Consider the following 17977-nt stretch of genomic DNA (forward strand, 5'->3'; position numbering starts at 1 on the left):
AGCTCTACTGGTCAGGCTATGGTTTGACGCGGCGCCGTGATAATCAGGTCTTAAATATCTGAACCTGGTGAACAAAAACTGTTTGCAAAGTACCATTATGGCAACAATTTTTTATTCTAGTTACGACGTTCGTCAAAACAGAAAATCTAGATTAATCATGTTGTTTTCTGATTTCTATGATGCAACACAGATGATAGGATTTAAACAGTTTTGAAAAGTGCCATTTCCCTTGAGAATAAAACATCATTACTGGTGTCCATGAGTGCGAAATCTATGTATTATATGTAAAAAGAATTATGTTCTTGATTTTGAGCATAGTCTGTTACATGTTTGGATGTTTTGAACATTGAATACGTCATGAATATTCTGTGTGAAAACACGCTTCATTTTCATTTTAAAAAATCGACCGTACTTCACATACACAGAACCTTATAAGATAAGTTTGTTCATTGACTTTTACAAGGCATACCTGTTGCAGTATGAAAACCAGATTTAGTCACAACATTGCATTAGAAGAAGTAAAATCCTACACGTCTCATACTTAGTTTCATTTGAATCATGAATGCAAGCGGCGGATCCAGACAATTTTCAAAGAGGAGGGGTGCGACCAAGTTGTACTTTTCCCGCTCAAGAAAAAGGGGGACTAAAATGACTTTTTTTGTTAAAAGTGTTCAACCAACAAAAAGGAAGGTTTGCACCCTCGTAACACCCTCTAGATCCGACGCTGAATGCTGATTATGACATTGTTTGCTACATTTTAATCTTAGAATAATTCCAATATCATTTATTACAATTGTTTTGATTGGACAAAAATAAAGCTGAACAAGAGTTTACACCAAACTTCCACCAGAGTTCGTTTGCTTATTGCCGCCAGTTGGATTTTGATTTCGTCATCATGTTTCCGGTTTATCGCCACCTATAGGCGAATTTATGCATCGCTGTAGTCAAGTCGTGTTTAAAGTAGTCCTAATTTTGCAACCGATCTAGCACGGGGATAACATTCATATCTGCAATTGCATTTTCCCCCCGGAAATACAGTTCGTTGAACAGTGAATAAAATATGTATAAAAAGGGTGATATTTTTGTACTCATTCTTGGGGAAAGTGAGACACAGATGCAGGTCATTCTTCAGTTAAAATTCCCATTTGAATCTGCGTCTGTAATAATTAAAGTGATTCAAAATCTAAAATATGTGTATGAAACCGTTTTAGCTAGGATGCCTTTGCATTGTTACCTTCGCATGACGCTTAGAGGCCAGGAAAATCAATTTGCATGGTGCAATCTATAATTAGAAGCCACGTCATTAAGCTATACACGAATCAGGAGGGTTTTCCATGTGTGTTTTGGCTGCTGTTCCGACTCAGTAAAATTGTTGTCCGACGCAGCAAAAATGTGTGCAACACTGTAAAAAATTAACTGATCCGCATCCATTGTGAACGAGAAAGAATTTGTGCACGATTATGCTTTGACAGCGAAGGACAGAGATCTCAGAAGGATGATATTGCGTAACTGCGTACACTTTCCCCGATCATATATGTAAGTCGGTCATGCAGAAATATAGAGGATGCAACGGTGTAACTTAAGCTTACTTTATTATTTCTAAACGACCAAGATATTCTTCAGAATCATCGTCAACACAATCAAATTTGATTTCGTGAATTTAGTTTCAAAAATGAGACTAAAAATAATAGTATTGGGGCAAAGAAAAGATAAAAGGTACAACATTATATTATATATTATGGAAGACAATACCCCGGTTTCAAGTATTCAAAACACCGCGTGGAATTTTACGAGGGCTGTATACTGAAATGCATATGTTTAGAACAAGTGTTAGATAAACATTGCCATTGTGTCAAGCATGAATGTGAAATAGTTTGCGGTCCACAGCACGCTACATACAACGAAAAGTAATCGTGTTTTCAATTTCTTTGTACTTCAAACAAACAATTGACAATGACATGCATATGCTACATGTATTTCTGAACGTACAAATGATGAAGAAGGGGGAGGGGCATGGATGTACTGTCGTTGTTCCCTGTCCCCACATTTTGTTTTCGCTGAACGATCTTTTCATTTAGTTTTTTGGTGAGATGCCTCTTCATTATTTCTAACAGCGGTTTGAACATTACCGTTTGAAAATTACTTTTGTAACTTTTCAGTGCCTAGTTTGGCTACATTTACATTTACATGTTGTAAATTTTGCATATTTATTGCGAGTCACTTCTGTTACATTTTTTTTTCATATTAGAACTCCTACACAAGCGCCGAATCTTATAGTTTTTTGCTAAGGTTATTAGCATTTTCATATAAAGAACTGTTTTATAAAATTAAAACAATAGCAATGTGTATTATGTCTCATTCAGACAAACGGATGCGTCTCCTTTGCAATATGAATATGAGCTTTTACACAAGAAGTGTAAGACACACAAGTTGATGAGTAGAGCGTTTAATGTACCTGTGTACAAACTCTTGTGGGTTTTTTTTGGGGGGGTTGGGTTAGATTTACGTATAACAAACAATCACTACAATTGCTAAATTTAAATCCATGCTTATATGTTAGTCTAATTCATCATCATATTTGAATTAGTATATCCTCTTGCACTAACTTTCATGTTAAACATGAGCTATCTCCATTCTTGTTGATGACGCAGTATTCAGTTTCAAAGTAATATTGCACATGTATGATGAACATCTTTTCTAAATAACTTCCTAAATTTTGTTTTCAGTTATACATGTATTTATCTGACTTATTTGGATTCAGATTCTCTCCAACCTGATTTTGAATTGAAAATAACTTCATTATTGATTACAAAAAATAATTCCACTTTCAAGGTTTGATTGTTATTTACAGATAATTATGCACTGGATTCTGTAGTACAAGTCATACAGATGCATGTTTATGTGTGTATTTAAATTATTTCTGGTAAGGTAATGAAATGGATGTAAAGCGTTTCATAATCCTGCATTATTGGTGTGTTTTGACATGTGGCATTTGTTAGTGTATGTGGTTATGTGTAATTTTCTTTTTCGTCCAGTTTGTTTGTTCCTTTCTATTATAAGTGACTTACATATATGTATCAAACTATTGATTTGTTTCATTTCTGTTGTATTCTAAAGATATTTCATACACTATTTAACTGGAACACAACAGTAAGTTAGTTGCGTAATAACAATTGAACACTTTATACCGAAAACTATCATTACAACTGTTTTCACATTTTCTACCAAAAATGTTCTTCTCTATAACATCACATCTGTAAGAGAAAAAAATGCATAGTCATGTAGAGCATTTAATGATCCAGGGACCGGAGCAGAGCGGATCAGAAACCCTTGCCTTGGGAAGATGGGTGGGAGCTAAACAGGGTATAAAGTGTTCATTTGTCAAATATTTGAATAACATAGCCTTAAATGCTATTGATTGATTGTATCTTGTTTAACGTTCTTCTCAATGATTTTTAATTCATATGGAGACGTCACCAAGACCGGTGAAGGGCTTCAAATTTAGGCCTACGCTCGGCGCTTACGGCCATTGAGCAGTGAAGGTTCTTTAGCGTGCCACACCTACTGTGACACGGGACATCCGTTTTAAAGGCCATCTCTGAGGACCCGTGACATTCACACCTGATGCCGAGAGTTTGGTGATGGAACTGTCACTACCTGTTTAACGAACTAGGTCTGTCGTGGCCGGGATTCGAACCCCGACCGCCCGCATACAGAGCGAACACTTTACCTCTGGACCACCGCAGCGGTGGTAATGCTATTGATACTAAATTCTGATTATAGATATTTAATAAGAACAGGTGTCCTTTACCAAAATTGTAAATTTCATGATCCAAGGACAGGGTTTTAGTTTAGTGTGGGATCAAAATTATCATAGTGACCATTGTTTTAACAACATCATATAAAATTTATATTTCAACGTGTTGAAAAGTTTCAGGACATTGCTTCCAATCCATATTTGTTATTTTCTTACAGAAAATGTACTACTTAGTTATGCGAAAATAAAGAATAATGCATAAACCTTTTTTTAATGTTGTTCCTGCTCACTAACATTACATACAGAATTCATGAAGTCAGCTTAGCGCTTTTCAGTACTTTCAGTACTTTGATTTTTTTTTTTTTTTTTTTTATACATGTATTTCTTGCTTATATGAACATGAACAATCAGAAATGTACGAAAGCCGGTAGGTGCAACGAACAATCAGAAATGTATGGAAGCCGGTAGACGCCAGGGACAATCACAAATGTGATATACACAGTGAAATCAGACAAGGATTGTAGAAGGAATTAATCGAATTCGATTTTCAGTCATGCAAAGTCTCGGAAATTGGACAGTATGTATGGAAGGAGTAAGTTATTAATTAACAGCGGCAATGTTGTTCAAAGTAAAGTATCTGAGCGATTAGAAAAGATCTGATTTTGATTAGATTGATCGAAATGAAAAATAGATGTGATTTACAACAGACATCATCAATACAAGTAATACTAAGTCTGCAATCCAAAAAAACCCTGTACAATGAGTTTCATGATCAATTTATTTTTAGCAGCAATGGCGTTCATACACATTAAATTCTTATGTAACATTTGTCTCGAAAGTACAGAAAATTACACACCATCTCCACTAAGTGGCTTTTTCATGAATGCATACCAAATATTGTTTATATGACAGTCATTTACGTTGTGTTTATGATGAACCTATACCAATGAATAACGAGTCGTCTCTTTGTTTATCGCAATTCACCTTTGAATTAGAACGCTTTACCCGATATAGTATTGCGTTGTGTGACGACACAATTGAATGAGACGATTGAACAATTTGAATGACATGTTTGATGTAATACAACAAGAGTTTTCATTGGCCGATTACAGCCCGCCCACTTTCTCGAGCTGATTCAGTGTTGCTGGAGAACTGTACATAGCTCTCTGAAAAGATCCACCTCTTATAAAAACCTTCCATTTACGGGTCACAAAAAGCTGCGGACGGTTGAGGCCTGAAATCGGTGTATTCTTGTGTTGCTGTCTCATAAACTCAATATAAAAAAATCTTAACATATTTTCCTACTATATACTTGCGTCCAAACATACCTTCAAATATTCATTAAAGCCACACACCACCCGAAAACTCGCAGCTTCAAATGAATTCGTATGTTGGCGTAGCCGGTCAATTCGAACTCTTGCTATTGGTATCTATTCATAAAATCGGTTGTAAGTTATGTATTCGCTCTTCATTTATTATCAACATTAATAGAAATTCAAACATTTTTGTACCAGTTTTTGTAAAGGTAAAATAAGCTCTATATGAACGAAAATGCTACATAAGCCCATTAGATGGAGGCCGGCCGGCGCGGCCGCTCATGACTAATGAAAGCCGCACTGCCGCGCCGTGAGTTTAGCTATTTGAATAATTATCATTTAATAGGACTGGGGTGGTATATTATTTAAACAATTTAGCTAAAATATTTGTGGGGTATTAGTACACATCTAGACGCTATTGTGCCAATATGGAATTGAACCGGGATTCGAATTGACTGGCTACCTAACATGGCTACGTCTACGAACGAAATCATCAAAAGCTGTGATCGAGTTTTTGGGTCGTATGGGGCTTTAATAAATATTTGAAGGTATGTTTGGACACAAGTATAGTAGGAAAATATCTTAGGATTTTTTTTTATATTAAATTTATGAGACAACAACACAAAAATACAACTTTTTCTCTTTCTTCCTTTGAAGTTTTTTTTCCCATCTAGCATCTGGCCGTCATGTTTTCAAATGCTGACTACTCCCGTATTAGGGAATTTGGGCGGACTTATACATATGGACCAATGAGAGTTTCTGTTGCGTTTCGCAATTGTATTACAAATAGATTCAATTGTATCGTCACACAACGCAATACTATATCGGCCAAAGCGTTTTAATTCTTTGTAAGCAAATTTGATTTGTAAAAATCAATGCAGACTCCAGTAGCCCCATTTGATTTGCTAACCAAGAGAATCTTCTGAAGTGCATTCTAATGGTATCTTTCTTTCTGGACAGTCTCCAGGGAGGTGGATGACCGGGGTCTTTACGCTCAGTGTTTGTATGTCATGCTCCAGACTAACAAATCATCACAGGCTCTCGATGTTCTTCTCCATCATAACAACGATTACTTCTAACGCCTACCATCATTACAACTGATCAGAGAATTCAATGCTTGTAAACTCTTTAACTGGTTTTTAATCACCGATATACACATATGTTTACATCTACCACTTACTCATCGATTATAAATTTTACAGTTTCAATGTATTTTATTTCTCGGTTTAAAAAAGAAAAACAAACAAAACATTACTATGACGCTTACCATAACTTGACATAAAAGCAAGTTCGTGTTAATTGCTGTGTAAAAACAAAAAATAAATAAGAAGTTTGTTTCTATGAATGTGCATATCATTTTACAAAACATCAAATGAACTTTATTAATTTTGCTAGTTTTCTACTACTGTGCACATGTGACTACCATTATTAGAACAATCATATCTAGGGACGTTTGAGAATAAACTGACGCTAACTATAGAACGCCAAATTATCATAAACTCTAATAACTGAAGATATTTAATTACGGGAAGATATCATTGATTCTATTATCACGCCCAATAATTCAATTGATGTGCGCATTAAATCAATCATTGTTCTCTTCAATTAATTCCTATTGCGCATAACAATTGAATTAAAGTGGCTCACTACACGTAGAAAGAGTTTCTCATATTAGTTCGAAATGATTTAACAATGAAAGATATGGTGATATATAAGAGGTACACATGTCAAAAAAGGCAGGAAATATGCAATTTTGGATTTTAAAAAGTATGATTTTAAAAAAAATCATTTCAATAGATATAAACAAAAGACTCTGCTGGTGAAAGTCCCGTCCAGTTACTCTGCACACTGAGCTACGATGATAAACAAACAAATCTATCGATACAAATGATTTGACTAAAAACGTATACATGTACTGACATCTTGTGAAGTGTGTCATATCACAGGCAATTGCATCGCTTGGGGTCGAATTTACTATATAAAGAGTCTTTATATAGTAAATTCGACCCCAAGCGATGCAATTGCCTGTGGTCATATGTAGTATCAGTCTTTGTGTAATGAGCTACCTTAATGCAGTTTAAGAGAGAAATAATTCTTGCGCACATGAATCATTGCTCACTTCAATTGAAATGTAGCGCACATCAATTCAATTGATATCATTAATTCATTTGAGAAGAGCAATAATTCATATATTGCGCGCATCCATTCTGCAGGATAATTGATGTAATTACCAATTCAATATTATAATAAGCCCAATAATTCAAAACTGACGATGTCATGAATTAATCATTTGAAGAAATCTTTAATCAAATTGTTGTGCACATCAAATGAATTTGATATACCTTCAAATAATTAAAGATATCTTCAGTTACTTGATTTTATGTTGATTTGGCGCGCCATAGTTAACAAAGAACTAGTTTTATGATATAGTGACTCCCATGCATTGTAGAACTTTCTTCAGCTGACCGTCGTCAACACGTTTAGAGTGAAACTTCCGGGTCATTTCCCCCATCGTGGGGCGCTCTGAACGACTGTCTCTATGTAGGGAAATTCTCCCTATAGAGCTGGACTGTCGGAAGTTGGGGAGGGGGGGGGGTCCACTACGTCGGATATCAACTCATCGTCAATAATGGTGAGATATCTTTGGAATAGAATCAAATTATTATTTTTTAAAATTTCACTTTTCGGAAATGGTTCTATCGGGATACCATGTTTCAATATACGTAAAGGGCATATTTTGATACATTTATAATCTTTTCATACTATTAAATCAAAATAATTTCATTTTTCAAAGACGTTTTAAAAATTCTAGTCACTCTGACCTATAAAATGGACAGGAATTATTTACGCTGGATCGCAAACTTCCGCCAGGGGTCGTTTGCACACAAACCTCTGTGTGCAGAGACACAGAGGACTATGGGTGGTATGCACTGGGTCTATCTGTTATTGAATGTCCGTCGGTCCGGAATTCGTGAAGATGCTGAGTGTAATAATGTGGTGAATCTTTTCTTTCATGTGTAATGGGAAGGGGGAAAATGCAACGGAGCCGACCGGGATTGTCCGATTCGAACCCGGGCACCCTGAATCCCTAGTCAGATGCTCTATACGAACTGAGCTATCTGGCCACCGGTGATCAAACCCGGCTGATCGCTACATTCCTCCCTCCTTTGAATGTCTTCGCATCCTAACCCAGGTTCTTTATCTCCTGGCAGGCATTTTCACCAGTCAGTTCCAGGGATTGGTCACGGCACCAAATGTAACAGGCAGGGGGAAAATAAAACAGACCAGACCGGGATTCATTCGAACCCCGGTCTGGTCCGTTGCATTTTCTACCTTCTACACATGCAAGGGAAAAAATAACTTCATTTAGCCTATATGGAGCGCCACATTAACATAAACTCAACTAATTGAAGGTATCTTTACCCCGATAATCATTTGAAGATATCATTAATTGAATTGATGCGCGCAACAATTCAATTAAAGATTTCTTCAAATAAGTACCGATATCTTCAATTCTGAATTATTGCGCGCAATAATTGAATTGATGATAGTATTTACAATTCTGCTGAATTGATGAGCGCTATAATTGAATTGTTGCTCTCTTCAAAGGAATTGATGATATTAACTACGATTCAAATAATGCTTGCAATAATTGGATTATTGCTCTCTTCAATTGAATTGTAGCGCACATCAACTCAATTAATGCGCGCAATAATTGAATTATTGTTCTCTTCAATTGAATTAATGATATCATTAATTGTAAATAATTTTTAAAATATCTTCATTTGAATTGAAGAGATCATCAAAATCATTTATATTGAGCTCTAAATTAAATTCTGCGAGCTATGATTTCACCACATTGATAAATTATTGTTCTCATCAAATAAATTAATGCGTGCATCAGTTCAATTGATGAGAGTAATAATTGATTTGATGCGCGCATAAATTCAATTATTGCGCGCAATAGTTGAATTCATGATATCTTCAAATAATTAAAGATATCTTCAATTATTTGAGTTCATGTAAATTTGGCGCTTCATACATTTAAATTATGACGTGCACCGACTTCTGTTTTCATATGTTCTTTCCCATTCGTTCTAAATGTTTTTAAAGTGGGGTGTAAAATCTATCGATGCTTTGCAATTTCCATATATAGATGGAGACAAATGCCTGTACATACGAGTCCTCGAAGCGTCATCTAATTCTGAATATTTACATGTCCAATGTGTCTGCCTTCGATATCTTCACAAATTGTATAATGATAGACATTTCCTCATGAATGCATTGCACGCAGTTGTGAACAAAAAAACCCAGCGATTATGCTTCATTGAGCGATAGTGGTATCAAGAAACAAATATTCCACAAGTTTTTGGTTTTATTTCCTTCTCTTCGTCCGTCAGCAATCTGATAATTATTGCATAATTCTGCAAGAATGAACATATTAAATAAAAACATTTATTTTGTTCAGTTTTCTAATCTTCACAGATTCAACATCTTAATATTTGACAGGAGTTATTTGAAGAAGAAGAAAATGGCAACACAGCTTTCAAGAATCTTACATCATACAGAAATGTGGTTGCTGTTCCAGATTTCAGAATATAGACTGCTAAGTATTACCGTTATCATAATCGCAATAGTTATCATTCAGGAAACATTTGAGATTTTTTATTGAAATGTTGTGACATGTAGCTGTCTATTTCAATCGATTGAAATTTATTAAAGGCATCAACAACTAGCAACACCTTTACGGCAGGTTGACAAAAATAAATGCCAACAAAGTTTACAGTATCATAAATAATTGTTTTACCTACATCTTGTTCATTCTCTTGATTAAATAACAGAGAATAATTCTTGGATCAATATAATTACAATGTATATGCCATTTGGGTGTTATGAACGGACTAATGTACAATCACAGATTTCTAAATTGACAAAATCACAGACAATTTTTATATTACCAACAATTGCGTACAGTACTGTCTTTTTGAAAATAAAGATGCTAGGTGGAAATGCATAACACGCAGTAAAGCCAACAACTTGTAAGTATTTACTGTACGACAGTGCACCACTGTTACCGACACCACCAAAGCGAAATACATGAATCTTTTTAATGATCCATGCTACCGGTAATTCTCCGTGTGATACAAATTGTAACGAAGAAAATCATATATTTTACATGTATTTAATGAATTTGTCTAATACGTGGACACTGTTACCGACAGTAGAATACCTCGTTGCCGATTACCGTGACATTTGCCGTAAAACGTGACATTTCCTCTATCACCCTCGCACTGTCGTGTTTCACATATAGCGAGCGTACATGTGCAAGATTCGATAGATCACCGTACATTTTAAGCCCGTGGAATAAATACGATTGTAGAACACTTTATAGAATAGAGAATCTCCGGGTGTTGAGGTTCATTTTGGTCACGCCTATTTGTTTGAGTGGGTGGGGTTGCATGCTGTCTAGGGGCGTGTCACAAATGTCCTGAAGTTCGTGCATTTCCTCCAGGTCCCACTGAGCGTCCTCCAACATCTCCTTGTGTTCATCACAGCTCCACTGTAGCTTCAGTGCATGCATCTCGTGACGTAAAGAAAGCAACTTCCGGGCAATGTCTTGGTCCTGCGTGCGCATTGCTTGCTGTAAATAAACAGATGTAGACATTAAACACCGCGTTAAAGTAATCAACAGGTTTGTGATCTTCATGAGAAATTGATTTGGTTTCGAAAATCGCTTAAAGCCCAGTCATCCGTATACAACCATCAATTTTGTGGAAAATATTTTTGCTGTTGTTTTCATGGTACATTTTGTACACAATGTATATGGAGCGCCAAATTAACATAAACTCAAATAATTGAAGATATCTTCAATTCTTTGAAGATATCATTAATTCAATTATTGCTCTCTTTAACTGAATTAATGCGCGCATTAAATCAATTATTGCTCTCATCAAATGAATTAATGCGCGCTTCAATTCAATTATTGCTCTCATCAATTGAGTTAATGCGCGCATCAATTGAATTAATGAGAGCAATAATTGATTTAATGCGCGCATTAATTCAGTTATTGCTCTCTTCAATTCAATTGATGCTCGCATTATTTCAATTAATGAGAGCAATAATAGATTTGATGCGCGCATTAATTCAATTATTGCTCTCTTCAATTCATTTGATGAGAGCATCAATTTAGTAGAAATATTGCTCGCAATAATTAATTTAGAGCTCGGTATAAATAATTTGACGATATCTTTAATTCAGTTGAAGATATCTTTAAATCATTTACAATGCTTTTGTATAAGGAATTAATGCGCGCATCAATTCTTTTAAATAGAGCAACAATTCAATTAAAGATATCATTAGTTCAATTGTGGATATGTTGAATTGAAGATATCTTTAATTATATAGTTGATCTCTCTAAAAGAATTATTGCTCTCTTCAAATGAATTAAAGATATCATTAATTCAATTGAAGAGAGCAATAATTGAATGAATGCGCGCATTAAATCAATTATTGCTCTCATCAAATGAATTAATGCGCGCATCAATTCAATTATTGCTCTCATCAATAGATTTAATACGCGCATTATATCAATTATTGCTCTCTTTAATTGAATTGTAGCGCGCATCAATTCAATTCTTGATATCATTAATTCATTTGAAGAGATCATTAATTCAATTAAAGCGCGCATCAAATCAGCTGAAGAATTAATGCTCTCATCAATTCAATTAATGCGCGCAATAATTCAGAATTGAAGATATCATTAATTATTTGAAGAGATCTTTAATTCAATTGTTGCGCGCATCAAATGAATTGATGATATCTTCAAATAATTGAAGATATCTTCAATTATTTGAGTTTATGTTAATTTGGCGCTCCATAAATGTATGTACTCATAAATACCCAAGAATCCAAATCATTCGCTTATAGTGACCTGGAGGTCGTGAGTTCTAGCCCAGCTCATGCTAAACCTAAGGCGTAAACATAGGTAGTGATTGCTCCTTCGCCAAACAGTAAGCATTTAGAAGTGAGAGTCACGGGTCTTTCGGAACGGAGGTCCCGTGTCGTGACAAGCGTTGACTCACTGCTACGGCCAGTTGCACAAAAGTTATTTAAGTTTAACTGACAGTTAACTTCAAGTTAACGCTATATAAATGTTCAAGTTAATGGCAAGTTAACTGTCAGTTAAAGGTAACTAACCTTCATGCAACTGGAAACGCTAAGTGTGTGATACTTCGTCTACAGCTGGTCACGTCTCAGCATGAGCGAACAAGAGGCCCACAGGCCTTATTGGTCACCTGAATACTAGTGAAAAAGTATCACTACTCCCAAGGGCTATGAAATCTAGAAAAAAATTCCTATTCTGAATATCTATGGTAAATTCTAATGTTCTGTAACAGTATAAAACAAGATGTGTTCTTAAACTTCAATGCCCGCAATAGTGCATACAATGATGAAAGGCTTTACATAATATGATAGGTGTAATTAACATTAAAAGATATGACTAATTTGGATCCACCCTAGAGTCAAAACCCTGGGTTGTGAAATTCGCCACTTTTGTACATCCTTTAATGTATTTAGATTTTATACAGTTTCAGCAAAATTAAACATAAATACTATATACTAAGTTTGGTCTCACCCTGGGGTCAGAACCCCTACTCCGGGGATCATCAAATTTACAATTTTGGTAGAGGACTACCTGCTCTTTCTAAATATCAATTTAGATTCAATTTAGTATCAATAGCACTAAACATGTTATTTGTTATTTAAGTGTTTTACACATAAACACTATATAGTAAGTTTGGCTCCCAATAGAAACAAGACAGGGATAATTCAGTTTTCGTGAAGTTACTTTTGCTGTTTCACGGGCGAAGATGTCTGGGGCGTTAAAACAGACGAGAAGTGTTATGTAACAAATACCTGTGACCGTTTTTGCAGTCAGTAATGTTAAGTAGTTCTCTCTCCCTCTCATTTTATAAAGAGTTTTTAATCCTTTTCCCACTTTAATATTTCTCTCCCTCTCATTTTATAAAGAGTTTTTAATCTTTTCCCACTTTAATATTTGTGTTATACAGCCACCAATGTGATAGATACTGCCAGGGATAATCAGTTTTCGTTAAGTTAGTTTTGCTGTTTTACGGGTAAAGCGTGCGCCGATTGATGATAGGAGTTGAAACAGACAGGAATTGTTATGTAACAGATATACACATACCTGTGACCGTGTTTTTTCCCCCAGTCAGTATTTGTTAAATCTCTCTCTCTCATTTTATAAAGAGTTTGCTAATGCAAGTCTTTAATCCTTTTCCTACTTTAATATTTGTGTTATACATGTTTTCTTAAAACATTTGTACAAAATACATGTATAAAATTAAATTCCTGAAAAATTATTTATGAAGCCACCAATATGTGATTGATACAGACAGGGATAATCAATTTTCGTTAAGTTAGTTTTGCTGTTTTACGGGTAAAGCGTATTAAATTTTATATACACATGCATATATGGCAATCTACCATTGTATTGAATGTATGGTTCAATAAATGTAAAATGAGAAGCTTTTAAAATCTATAAAACACCCCCCCCCCCCTTTGTGACCTTATCCTACCCCTAGGGGCCATGATTTTAACAAACTGAAATATGTCAGAAAGCTTTCATGTAAATATCAGCTTTTCTGGCTCAGTGGTTCTTGAGAAGATTTTTCCTATATATTTGTATGTAAAACTTTGATCCCCTATTGTGGCCCCATCCAACCCCCCGCGGGGGGGGGGGGGGGGGGGGGGGCATGATTTGAACAAACTTGAATCTGCACTATGTTAGGAAGCTTTCTTGTAAATTTCAGCTTTTCTGGCCCAGTGGTTCTTAAGATTTTTAAATGACCCCACTCTATTTTTGTGATTATCTCCCCTTTGAAAGGGACATGGCCTTTCATTTGAACAAACTTGAAAGCCCTTCACCCAAGGATGCTTTGTGGCAAGTTTGGTTGAAATTGGCCCAGCGATTCTTGAGAAGAAGTCGAAAATGTGAGAAGTTTACGATGTCAACGATGACTGACCACGGACAAATTTTTATAAGAAAAGCTCAATTGAGCCTTTGGCTCAGGTGAGCTAAAAAATTGTATTAGAGAGAGAGAGAGAGAGAGAGAGAGAATTCACCCTTTCCTTTACTTAAAATAATGAAAAGTATTTTTGAAAAAGAAAGATAAAAATTTAATTTTATTCCAGAACCACTTGTCAATGAAATAATGTTTCAAATTTGAAAGAGAGAGAGTTCATATTTTTTTTTTTTACTTAAACATGTTAAAGTAATCAAATGTATATTTGAGAGAGAAATATAATCAAATTTGATTTTATTGATGTTCGCTTTAAAAAAAAAACTAGGGAAATAGCTGCAAAAGACACTGAAATCAACTGAGATTTACCTGTAAAACAATCTATGCTTGAGTAACTTTGTGACCTAAATTCAGACCAAATGTGATACTTGGCTTACCAAATTGTAAAGTCTATTGATCAATCTAGCAGTCAATTGAAAACTTTTGTAATTCGCTGTAAAATATAAAAACTTTGTAGACAGACTCCAGACATGGATAATGGGTATGAACATCAGCTACCTTCAGTTTTAAGCTCAAGTTAGCAACAAAGTGACAAGACATTGTGTTAGGCGTAAAGCATTTTCCCGTGCGAGCATCTCATTTGACAAGACGTACCACAAAATCTGTTTTCAGTCAGTTCGTAAATAATGCTTATAGCTAATCCACATCATTATAATAATTTCAGGAATACCATTTTCAGTCGATGGAGAAGTGGCGATGTGTAAAACAACCTTGATTGGCATGACCTTGAACTTCACAATGCTGTAGGGTACTGGACTACTGAAATACTTTATTCAGCGTTTGGTAGCCTTGATTGTGAAACAGTAGAAGAAATCCCCAAAAATGAGCGAGAGAGTGGTGGCAATATGCACGTGGCCAGATAGTGGCCATTTTTCTGTCAAATGGTTAATATTTTAAAAAGAACTGAAATGATTATTGTATGTATTGAACAAAATTATTTGCATCTTCTTTAGTGCTGTTGATACTGAATTGAAACGAAATGGAGATTTCGAAAGAACAGGTAGTCCTTTACCAGAATTGTAAATTCAATGATTACAGAAGTAGTGGTTTTGGTTCCAGAGTGGGGCTAAAATGGTCAGTTATCAAAAGTGTGAACAATAAACATTTTTAACTTCTTGATAACTACCATTCCAATTCTTTTCAAATCAGTATAGGTACTTTCAGGAGCATTTAAGTATTAGAACACATATTGTTTAATACTGTTGCTGAATGTTATAATTTAGTTTAAGATATGCAGATCAAGAAATAAATCTTTTTCTAGATTTCATAACCCTTGGCACCAGTGATGCTCTTAACCAATACTCAAAAGAGTGATAAGGCCTATGGACTAGTGATACTTTTAACTAATACTCAGGTGACTGATAAGGCCTGGGGACTCGTGATACTTTAAACTAATACTCAGGTAACTGATAAGGCCTGTGGGCTAGTGATACTTAACTAATACTCTAGTGACTGATAAGGCCTGGGGACTAGTGATACTTTTAACTAATACTCAGGTGACTGATAAGGCCTGTGGACTAGTGATACTTTTAACTAATACTCAGGTAACCGATAAGGCCTGGGGACTAGTGATACTTAACTAATACTCAGGTGACTGATAAAGCCTGGGGACTAGTGATACTTTTAACTAATACTCAGGTGACTGATAAGGCCTGTGACTCTTTACTGTGGGCCTCTTGTTCATTACATGATGTGTAGTTTTCCCAAGTATACTGGTAGTTGTATGTATTTATAATTTTTTTTTTTTTTTTTTTTTTTTATACATGGGATACTTGTAATGTATATTAGTTTTCTGTTACACTGTTCAGTGATTTCTATGTTCATATTTTAATAAATGCTCCTAAACAACATCATTTGAATTACTCTTTATCTTTTGGCAAAAACAAAGCAGGGTAGATTTTGGCAGAAGGACTTTATCACAGTTTGTAATCTAAACTGTCTGAGATGGATGTATAATGACGTCATATGTCATATTACCTAAAGTTTCTAGTTTATAACAGTGCATTTTAAACAATCCACAAACTTTTGGATTAACCCTCGTGTATCGACATTACTAAGGTATTGTAAGAGAAAAAAAATTCATTGAATCAATCAGCGATCAAACCCAGAACCCTTGCATTACTTTTTAGATTTACAAAAAAATTTAAGATAAAAAATACATGAACCTTCAACTTTAAATATATTATATTCCCAACTTCTATATCTTTTTTTTTTTAAATGAACTCGTAACATCAAGTACAGTATAACGCCATGCTCCCACTTCTTAACGATACGTAGATCACAATTCAGAAATAATAATAGAATTGCTTTCTCAAAATAAAGTACTGCGATTTCCTCTTTTAATCTGATTACTAGTCCCCTACCGACGAAGTCGACTTTAGGTTTGTGCTCTGTCCGTCTGTCCAGTTTTCCGCACTTTTTTTCTCTGTTCTTGCAGATATTTATTTTATATTTGGTATGTCACTTTGCCATAACAAGTTACAGATCAAGTTCGAATTTCATCTCGGTCCATTGATTTTTCACTTAGTTATGGCCCTTGGACATAGAAAAATAGCATGAATAATCAGTTTTCCAGACGTTTTTTGGTTGTGCTTCCAGATAATAATTCATTTGATATTTGGTACATTGCTTTGTCATAACAAGTTACAGATCAAGTTTGAATTTGGTCTCAATCCGTTGATTTTTCGCTTAGTTATGGCCCTTGGACTTGAAAATTAGCATGAATTATCAGTTTTCTGGACTTTTTTTGGTTGTGCTTGCAGATATTCATTTGATATTTGGTACACTGCTTTACCATAACAAGTTACAGATCAAGTTCGAATTCCATCTCGGTCCGTTGATTTTCCATTAAGTTATGGCCCTTGGACTTAGAAAAATAGCATGAATTGTTAGTTTACATCCAAGTTTCTTATCTCTGTAGATAAGAATACTACACTCATAGTAATACAACAATATAGCTAAATTATTCATGATCATCTACATGTCACAGTTTATTGACTTGGTTAAGGTAGTACTCTACTTGTCATAATGGCTGACTTCCTTTAAAAACATGGATGAAAAAATCGATAACAGCAATATTTGACTTTTCCTTTTCCATTTAAATAACTAGCCGAGTAGCTCAGTAGGTAAGAATAACGACTGCTGAACTGTAGGTTGCGGGTTGGAGTCCAGCAAGGGTTTTAAATTTTTTTCAGATTACCTTCTACTAAAACTAGTTTTTGACAAAATAAAGTAAATTTGAAAAATTTCAACTTCAAAATATTGTTGTACATATCCTCCACTTTTCATCTACAGTAAAACTCGAATATAGCGAACACGGATATAGCGAAATTACGGCTATAGCGAAGTGAAAACGATTTCCCCGGCACATTCTTTATGTATTCTATATAAAAATATGCGTCTATAACGAACAAGGATATAGCGAATTTACGGATATAACGAAGTAAATTCCTATTCCCCTTGAACTAAAACTGAACGTAAAAATCACATTTTATAACGAATTTATTTTTGTTTTCATTTTAAACTCTGTGATGTTTAACAATCGTCTTCCATTGATATAAAGGATCCACACTTATTGCGAAATTTTTGTTTGTATTTTTTCAAAAAAGGTTGTTAACGCAAAACAATACTTACACATACGTTTAGCAAATATATTGTCAGTATTGTTTACTATTGTTTACTATTCTCAAATTAAATTTGAAGTTTGATTGCATTTATTTTATCGTACACTCCTTTATTTGTGTAAAGCAACAAGTAAATGACAATTGCAATAGACTGTACATATATGTATTGCGTAAACT

The 17977-nt window shown here is 34.8% G+C and overlaps 1 protein-coding gene across 9 annotated transcripts in view; it reads right to left on the minus strand.

Moving 5' to 3' along the window:
• Positions 1-9435: 9435 nt before the first annotated feature.
• Positions 9436-17977, minus strand: part of LOC125647241 (DNA topoisomerase 2-binding protein 1-A-like) — a 36834-nt gene continuing 28292 nt past the window's right edge. For all 9 annotated transcript variants that reach the window (XM_056139937.1, XM_056139931.1, XM_056139933.1 and 6 more), the window contains one exon: positions 9436-10714. In XM_056139937.1, the coding sequence (XP_055995912.1) occupies positions 10642-10714 (73 nt within the window). In that variant the 3' untranslated portion in view covers positions 9436-10641. The remainder of the gene's footprint in view (positions 10715-17977) is intronic.

This window comes from Ostrea edulis, chromosome 6 (assembly GCF_947568905.1).
Source record: "Ostrea edulis chromosome 6, xbOstEdul1.1, whole genome shotgun sequence".
NCBI lineage: Eukaryota > Metazoa > Mollusca > Bivalvia > Ostreida > Ostreidae > Ostrea > Ostrea edulis.